The sequence below is a fragment of the Fulmarus glacialis genome, unplaced genomic scaffold (assembly GCF_000690835.1).
Source record: "Fulmarus glacialis isolate BGI_N327 unplaced genomic scaffold, ASM69083v1 scaffold2209, whole genome shotgun sequence".
In the NCBI taxonomy this organism is placed as follows: Eukaryota; Metazoa; Chordata; class Aves; order Procellariiformes; family Procellariidae; genus Fulmarus; species Fulmarus glacialis.
Genome location: NW_009232417.1, coordinates 5,999 through 15,861, shown reverse-complemented (window position 1 = coordinate 15,861; position 9,863 = coordinate 5,999). Strand labels below are relative to the sequence as shown.

General features: G+C 38.7%; 1 protein-coding gene across 1 annotated transcript in view; it reads right to left on the bottom strand.

Annotated features, from left to right (window-relative positions):
• Positions 1-2,974, bottom strand: part of NFAT5 (nuclear factor of activated T-cells 5, tonicity-responsive) — a 40,868-nt gene extending 37,894 nt beyond the window's left edge. The window contains 1 exon segment of the mRNA XM_009584875.1: positions 2,839-2,974. Coding sequence (XP_009583170.1) covers positions 2,839-2,896 — 58 coding nt within the window. The 5' untranslated portion in view covers positions 2,897-2,974.
• Positions 2,975-9,863: the final 6,889 nt, after the last annotated feature.

Here is a 9,863-nt window from a genome sequence, read left to right as displayed (position 1 = left end):
AGCAGGAATTTGTGGGAGGGGGGGCTATGGCTATAAAACAATCCACTGAGATCCACCGCAAAGAGTAAATTCACCTCTCCTTGTACCCCCCACCTACAACTTTTGTGAACATTGATGTTCCTTCCTCTGTTCCTAGGAGTGTGTCCTCAGCTTTAAAGAGAAAAAAAGTCTGGCCTCCGACTTCCCAGAAATACCCAACCATCTGTCCACCCTTGGAGTATAATATATCTTATATATGTATTATTTCCCAACACCAGAGGGAGGAGCTGGGACCGTTCTTTTCAGCTTTCTGCTCTGCCCCTATAGTTTTGGAACTTAGCCTACGGACCTGCTTTGCAGGTGAACATTTATCTAAGATACATCTATTTTCTTTCAAGGATGTGGTGGAGGACAGGAGGAAAACAAAACCAAACAAAAACCCCACTAATATGTTACACTAAGACTATCTAACATATCATTCATTGGCCAAAATGGTGAGGTTGAGCCTTCCCCGAGTCCGATGGGAGTTAGGCACCCACTCCCCCGTAACAGCACCAGCGGACCTGCTTTGGGCTGGGGCTCACCTCTCCTTGCACGTGTACGCAGCACAACTCGCTGCTGAATGAGCTTGGTCATCACAGCTGTATGTTTTTATAGAAGACCAAGATTCAATTGCTTTTGCCCTCGCTGTAGCGGAAAGTGACATAAGCAATGAAAACAAAACTAGTCTTTGCTCTGGTTAGGGTTTTTTGTTCATTTGGTTACGTTTCTTGAAAAAAATTTTTTAACAATTTGGAGAACTGTAGTTGCTTGTGCTTAATACTTCTGATCCTGATTTTAACAGCACCCAGAAACTTAGCTGTTTCATCACAATACTGATGGAAGGTCTCCAAAAGCCAGAGTTCAGTAAGCAATTTAAGCCAGCACAAACTGACAGCCACTGAGAGAAGCTAGCTTCACCTTTTCTGACTGCTCCCTCTTCCCCATATTACTCCTTTCCTTGTGCCACCAAAAGCATTTGTGCAGATCTGCCGTGAACCCATCTGGGACAACTCTAACCTGGAGCAGGTCCCTGATGCAACGCACTCTGCAAGCACGCACACGGAAAGCTCTTCTTTTGGCAGCGATATCAGCTTAAAGTCTTTGTGAAACTACGCTCTCTCTGACACTGAAAGTGTTCTTAATTGAACGAGTAGGTCTCCTTTCAGCATTAACAAAAAAATCTCAACACTATTCTTTGAAGTTTTTCATTCAAGAAAATTGTGCTGCAGTTTAACCCAAACACAGCTAATATATTCTTAGGTTTTTTTAAAAGGAACTGGACTGGCTGTTAGCAGACACTAAATACCTGGAGGTAACAGACATTTAGTTCCATTCAAGTTTTTAAGTCTTTTCTGTTAAATACAGAATTAATTAGCAGTTCATGTCTATCTGTGGATTTAGAGTGTAACAGGGTTTGTGGGATTTTTTTATTTGCTTGTTTTTAAGATACATGTTTCTGCAGGATTTGGTTGCTACTATGTCTTTGAACCAAACCGATCATTAAGTATCTTGATTTCAGAAATATATGCCCAAATTATTTTTTGAATAAGTAATATAAAAATTCCAAATCCTCTCAATATAATAAATAAAAACATCAAATTATTTCAATGACTGAAGTTCCACTGTGCACAGTTAAATCCACAGGTTCTCTCAGAAGAGGTCTGGCAAAACATGAATGGTGAGCAGTGCTGTAAAGTTTCTCTGACAAGTCTACAATCACTTCAGTTTCTGATCAGGATTCCTGTACCATGCAAATCTGGGAAACATTCTCACACAAATGTTTAATGCATATGAACTCATAGAGAGGAAAAAGAATAATGCAGCTGATTCCTCACCTTAAATATATACATTTTTCTCAAGCAACAATTTAAGGCCAATTAGGAAAGTGGAACATGACCTTGTAAGAAATATGGGGATCAAATTATGCAAAAAAACCTTATCCAATGAAGAAAGATGCATCAATCATGAGCATGATAATTTTCCCTTTTTCCTCATTGCACAAATGTTTACTAATATATACAAGTTACTGACAAGAATTCCAGATGCAAACCAGTACTGAGGCAAACCTCACAAATCAGAACTTTGCCCTTAAATCCCCACTTTTTTACGTTTCATAAAGATCAACGACGGAGTCTTTAGACTAAAGTCTAAAACATGACTGGGAGTAAGATAAAGATGAAGATAAAAAGGTCATGCCTAAATTTTATATGCTGTCAATTAGAAAAATAACTCATTTAAAGTTACCGGTTTATAAAAGTTCCACCCTGACATATATTCTCACGTATCTGAGAATTTTGTAATACATTACAATAGAGAGCTATGTGTGAATGGAGTTTAAATACTAAGCCTTCTCAGGCCTCTTAAAGGAAAACATGGCCTTTCTTCGTCCTTACAGTTTGGTAAAAGCTGCATGGCCCAAAACGTACTCTCCCATTCCATTTTTTATCCTAGCTAGAATTCGGTGTTTTACAGTCGGTCAGCATTGTGCCTTAGTTCCAAATTGGTATTTATTACCTCTGAAGGCAGAGTACATTCTAGGAGTTAGCATGCCTGTGCTGTGTAGTAACAGAATAGCAAAACAGATAACTCTTATCTTCATAGGAAATATATATATGAAATACAGCAACCATTAATATAGAATACCTGATAATTTAGATTACCAGTTTAGTTTCATTTATATTACCTAAATTCTCCTAGAATGAACTCTGTCACTTCTCCACAAGCTCTTTTTTACAATCAAAACTTTGCCAGCACTGTTCATGTTGGCCAGAATGTTACAAACCTTAACAAAGCAACGGAATAAATTAGAATGCTTACCAGCAGCAACTACAGCTGGAGGCGGCGAACCTGCCTCGCCACCACTTGTTTGGCTCATGGATGCTACAGATGTTTCTCTGGAAGGTGGTAACTGCAGCTCCTTTGGGAGAAGGTCATAGACAGATTCTGTTGAACAGAGGGAAGACAAAAAGGATTTAATCAAAAATGTATTCATGCTCTGTAAGAGAAAAGAAATAATATTTCTGCCTAAAAGGTATGAACTATAATCCAACCTTTTCAGAACCTTTTGAAAAAGTTACATCAAGCACTTGGAGATCTTAACATCATGGAATAAAGTTATTTCAGAAAACAAACCAACCATGAAAACATTAAGATACACATTCTCAAGACCAAAACAAAAGGACACAAATTTGTTCAAACAAAGAAATAATTCATGAACTTCCACAGACACTGTACTCATTTAGGATGAAGGGGCAGAATCACATGAGAAGCAAAGACAAACCTGTTCTCAGAATTCAAACTGTGCAACTGACTTCCAAAGAAAAAGAGACTAATTTAGTACCACCATCCGCAGAATATCCTATAAAGTCTTCCCATGTAATAAGTGTCAATTCTGATTATGTAAGATCCCTTACTTCCATTTATCTGCAACTTTTTTTGCCTCAAACTCTCCTGTAATCTCGTGCAGATGCTCCAAAGAAAGAAGTCTCCACTAACAAAATGACTCGTGCTGGTCCAGTTTACACAGAAAGCTCTCTGATATAACTGCGGCAGACCCTGTGCAGTAATACAACCTCTAAGAAATTTTTTTGCAGCTTCTCCTTGTGAAACAGCTATGGCCCCCACACACAGCTCACCTGACAGAGCCTCAGCAGCCAAGACACAAGAAGTGTAGTCAACAGCCTCACGTTCAACCTCCTCCTCCGTGCCTGCTATGGCTCAAAGCAAGTCCCTGCCGAGAGCCAGATGGCCACTTCGGAGTTCAATTAGCAAGGGCTCTCACTGCACCCAAGGCCTGAGAACCTAGCCCTGCCTTACTCTGAGGGAGTAACAACTCCCCTCAGGCATGAGCACACGGCTGTGAACGCACCTCTTCCAGGGGATACACCAAAGATACATCATTTCAAACACCCGATTGGGAGATGTAAGTAACCTAGATGAACAGCTAAAAACTAACCAACAATTCTACACCATGCAACTTTATGAAATTCCTTTATATGTATTATTTAGGTACCTGAGACAGATATGGAAAACTCAGTGTGCATTTTTTTTAAGTTTTCTACCCTATGAAGCAACAGTTATACTCAACTGATCCTAAAGTAAAATATCCTTGTGCAGCATTTCTTCTATAAAAGTAATTTAACTGAAAACCCACAGAGTTGTTAACTAAAAAGCTTTATCCACAATTAGGCCCTGTAATAAGTGAAGCATACTCAAGACAAATGCACAGGTATATACACTCCCAGCAACATATAATTGTATTACAAATATAACACATACCAAATGCTCGTTATGCCACAATCCAGAACAGTTACCATACTGGGTAAGAGTGAACATACTCCCACCACGACACGGCATTAAAAGAGCCCAAGAAAACTTTAATGCTTTTTACAGGATACTACTTGTCCGTTATGCACAAAATCACAAGCAACTACCAACAACAGCTGCAAACTGGCAGCAAGGTGTAACCGGAGTTAGCTCCACAGCCTGTCAAACATTTTCCTATCAATGCTGCAAGATTTTTTTTTTTTTTAATTATTACTTTTTACACCCACTTTTCAGAGAAATAACTTTACAGCAATGTGACAAATAAACAGAACTTTTTTTTTTTAAATTTAAACTGATAATCAAAACATTGGCAACGAGAGGTTGCAAACCAAATCCCAAGCAGAAATCCCTGCAGAAGTTTTCTGTAAGAGTTACCTGTAATGGTGAGACAACGTACAAGCAAAATATTTTGAGACAGCTCAAGTTAACTAACCATAAATTCATAGTTTTATTCTTTGGAAAAATCTGGGAAAAAATATTTACTTGTGCTTAGTGAAGATCTTAGTGAAGAGAGGTTGCAAACCAAATCCCAAGCAGAAATCCCTGCAGAAGTTTTCTGTAAGAGTTACCTGTAATGGTGAGACAACGTACGAGCAAAATATTTTGAGACAGCTCAAGTTAACTAACCATAAATTCATAGTTTTATTCTTTGGAAAAATCTGGGAAAAAATATTTACTTGTGCTTAGTGAAGATCTTAAAAGGTATGAAAGACAAAGGGAACACACAGGCATTTGTTCGTACTTTTGCTCCTGTTTTACTATGAGGAACAGCTGCATTAGCATTTCCCTCAAAGATGAGTGCCCTTTTTAAAATTAACTTTTTCCTCAGCTATTTAGGCCTGATTTCTCACTCTTCTGAACTAGTGATTTCCAAAACCATAAAGCTGGCTTTCAAAGTAAAATAAATTATAAAATAAATTATACCAGTTTAAAATTGGTTACGTAAAGATAATGGTTACAATGGTGCTTCTCGTTTTATACTTCATTTACTTTTCCCAAAAAAAGGTTAGTTCTTTTTTAGTGATAACGTATTACACTTTATTAAGCAGAAGCATTGTGTATTTTTTGTGTGTATGAGCACTTATGTAGTTTAAACATACTCTAAATTTTAGCCTTTATTTAAAAAGGTGAATCATGCCTTTTTTTATCTTACAACTTTTACTTAAGCTGCATGTGTATACAGACTTGAATCCAATTCAAAAATTAAAAACCAACATAAATTGCATTTAAAATTGTTACTAGCCAAAGACTATCTCCTTATGCCTGCTGTGCCAATGAGGGGCTATCAAGGCACAGTTCTATTTTAAGATGGGAAGAGAGTGCAGAAAGTACAAGGAAAAAAATTCCATTGACTAAATAATCAAAAAGAAGTTATAGTGGTATTTGAACAAGAATGTCTGAGGAAGGTGAAGGAAGTAAAATTTTTTTTATTGTATTGAATATACTTCTGCCAGTGAACCACAGTGCTAAATTCATAGGAAAGAGATGCAATAGGTGTTCACTCTTAGAACAGTAGGGACAACCACAGCGCTAGAAGATCAACTGTTACCTACTCTGCCTTGGGTAAAAACACTTCAAAAAAAAAAAAATCTACCAGTCAAGTTCTGGCTGGACTGTCCACTGAAAAAGAGTGGAGAGGCTGCGCATCATCTGGCTTGCAAAAAGGAGCACATTTGATTTTATATCGTTTAAGACTCTATGCAGTTGTATTCACAGCTTTAACAACAGGGAGGACAGTGTAAAATCCAGAACCGGGAAGCCAAGAAGCCTGGCCACTTCTTCAGAGAGTCACTGTCCGGCAGTTTCTGCACTGGCACTCTAAGGACAGTGCAACTTACCAACAGGTGTCATTGTACATTCAAATCTGCTTTAATACATGGAAGCATTAGAGTGAGAACCCTATTAACGTACTTACGCTGACTGCTATTGGGGATTTGCAGTCTCAGTTCTCCTCTTTCTTTCATAAGCGGTGAAGTCAGTCCTCATGTACAAAGCCCAGGGAAGATACATGAAAGAATGAAATGTGTGTTCGCACCTTTTTAAAAACAAGCCAGTCAAACTCATGCTCCCAAGCCAGCTCACGCTCTACAACCACAGAAATGCAGCCAGTGCGGCATATTTTGTAGACATTTGTTATTTGTCATGCTGCATTCTGAGAAAGCTTCTGTGAACCACAAAATCCCAAGCAGTTTTCAGAGAAAATGTTTACTTATTTCCACGTTGAATGGCTCCTATAAGCTTAGCCACTGGCATAGCTATCAATACGTCAAAAAATTCTCCAAATAAAATGTGGCATTTGGAAACCACAAGATGTGTGTGGGTCTATTTTCTGCTGAACTACAAATTTTCTTCAAGATGAGTATCTTGATTCAAGAGACTGAAGAATGAAAGGTTCAGGGATTGTCCCAACAATGAAAAGCACAAATACCAGCTGAAGAAAAATACAGTTATGATGCGAGAGGGTACCTCCCTACTTGACATCCCTGTGCCTCTAAGTATTATTGCCCCTGCAGCCAGCAGTTTGTACAACAGCTCCAGACAGCATTTCCTTGTAAATGAGCACCAGCCTTTATTCTGGCTGGCACAAGTACTACCACCTACAGGAGGTGAGTAAAATCCAAGCTCACTTCTGTCGAAAAACCAGCCATAGGTAGATGCTTGGTGCTGGAGCAGCTGCTGCACTGTAATTACCACCCAAGGCACCTGTCACAGCCTCTCCTATGGAAAATTATGCCCATTCAGCTTTATGACAAAAAGTGATCTTCGCTCAAAGTGCACTCCGCAACAAATTCTTCCTACTAAGCCATCTAAGAAACTCACACACTTCACTGTGCCAGAGCTGGGAAGGCTGCTGCCTCTAGGGGAGTAGTAGCAATATTTAAAGCCACTGCAGTGACTTGACAGGCAGCTCTGCTTATGCTGAATATTCTTTTACACCTAAGACACTGGAAGCAACTCACCAGGTATTTCGGTTATGCAAAATGTTTAGTGACGGGCCCCAAAATGAGGGATCAGCATGTATGTGAGCATGTAAGTAAAGAAACCTGTATATTTTTATGTATATGTTGTATATATATACACACGTATATTTTCATTCCTTTCTGTTGTCTCTCAAGAAATCCTCTTTGAGGAGAGAGTTGCTCATCATCATAATTCTGTCATGACTCATAAGATATTTGGTGTTGATTACAAAGCCTCATTTCCAAAAGCTAAGTTATTAGGTAACAGTGAGCTTTTTTCTTTGGGTTGGCTGTTTGGATTTTTTTTTTTCTTTGTTTAAGAAATTTATTTTTAACTCTCAAACGTGATGAAGGTTCTGTCAAGTTTGCTGCTTTAAAGGGATGCTCACATCCAAAACTCCCACAGCATATTTTTTTCTCAGGGAACACATGATTTTAGCAGTAATCCACAAGAAGCACAATTATAATTTTTGTGAATAATTCCAACAATATGATAAAGAGAGGGAGGGAAGGAAAAGCTAGCATTAGAATTGAAGCACATTCTCAAAGATCACAAGAACATTAAAAGCAAATCTTTAATTTCATGCCTCATTGATAAAAGACCAAAGTACTTGAAACATGGTCTAAAATACAAGACCCAGTTTTTATCCCAATACACTTGGATACCACACCTAAAATTGAAGATGAGCCCTACACTTGGACAAGAAGCTGGCATTAGCCTTGACAGCTGTAAATATGAGAGGTCGGAGCAAGCTGTGAGGAGGGAAGGGAACACTGCCATTAGGAAGTCACTGCGAGGTGCAGCCAGGAGAAGACAGATGTGGCGGAAGAGGTGAACAAACAGCACCATGAAGGTTCAAAACAGACAGCACAGCCCTGGCCACCATCAATGCCTCCTCTGCCTCCCCAGTTCTTCCAGGCCTATCTCCCCCTCCGCTCTCATGGCTCCCTGTAACTTCCCTCCCCTCCCAGCAGCGTGTGAAATACTGTGCAAGAAAGTCCCAAATAGGAGTGAGCGAAAACATGGGAGGTCTACTGGGTAACACAGGAAGAGGAAAAAGAGATCAAAGCCATGGGATTAACACATGGCAGAAGTTTAAGGTCAAATCCAAACTTTAAGAAAAAAACCTCCTGGCTTTTCTTCAGAACAGATGTAGCTTCATAGTCTAAAACACATCTTTAGTGAACTGGATTACTAGGAGCTATCATTTCAACACTTCTCTGAGGAATCTGAAATTGTTTGGATACCTTTAAGAACACTTGCTGCAACAAACCTGCTCTTCACAAAGTTTCATTTGAAGTCTGATGTGTTTTCACCTAAACACAGGCCAATGTTTATATATGCTGCACTATAAATAGCATTAAAGCAAAAACTGACAAATTCCAGAAAGATTAGAGTTGTTGCAAGGAAACTAATTCTTCGCCAGAGGATATAGTTTCCCTCCACGCCTGATATCATGTTTAAATACCTAAAGCTCCCTCCCGTATTGATCAGCTCACCTCCATCACCATGTTTTACACGCGTCTGCGCACACACACGGACAGTGAGTATATGAAGTTTTCTGCTGTAATTTTGTATTTATTCATGTGGAAAACACCCACAAAAAAGAAAAAGCTGTTATGTAAATGCGGTATTACATTTGAAGGCAAAAATAAAAATTCAGCATCATTATGGATTTCTACCTAATTAGCAACAAAAAAATATGTAGACAGAATTCCTGTTTTCAGCAGCCACTGTGTTTAATCAATGAGACAAGTTTCAGCCGGCTGACAGCACAAAGCGTCTCGTAACTTATTGCTGATTTCAAATCCCCTTGACCAATATATTAGTTGATCTCAAGTTTCTGGGTTTTTTGCTAGAAGTAGCTCCATTTATACCTAACATCTCCCCTAAACACATTTTCTTTCTCCATATAGGAAGAGAGGAACATGCATTTCAGGAATGCTGTTATTATGAAATATAAACAAGATCAACACACAAAGTAACAAAATACTAACGATCAGCCAAGAGTTGCACACACTCATTTCCGCATACAAACCTTTACCTACATTCATGTAATCAGTTTTTAGACATCCTATTTACAATAAACTTCCGAATCTCCTATCTTCCCTCAAAACACCTCAACTCGTCTAACTAGAGGAGCCCAGGCTTCGCAAATTCTACTACTGAAATCAAGGACATATGGGGACAGGCAGATTTACAAAAAGTATTTTAAGTGTCAAATTTCTTCCACTGCCCTTTATCCGATTATCCTACCCCTATAATCTCTCATCTGAGATCAGCTGCTTGTAACTTTGATCTTCTTGCCAATTACACTGACAGTTCAGAAAATTATATTTCACATGGCTATACTGACCAGAAGGGCACCAAATATTAGGTCAATACCCAACACCACAAAATTTTAAATGAGGACAACAAGATTTTGTTAGTGTACTGCTTGAAACTGCACAAAACATTCAGAATTGAAATATTAATGAAAAATAATCAAGTAATATGATACCGTACTTGCTTTTTATTGCAGTACATCAAAAACAGCGCACCCGAGCCAAACAATA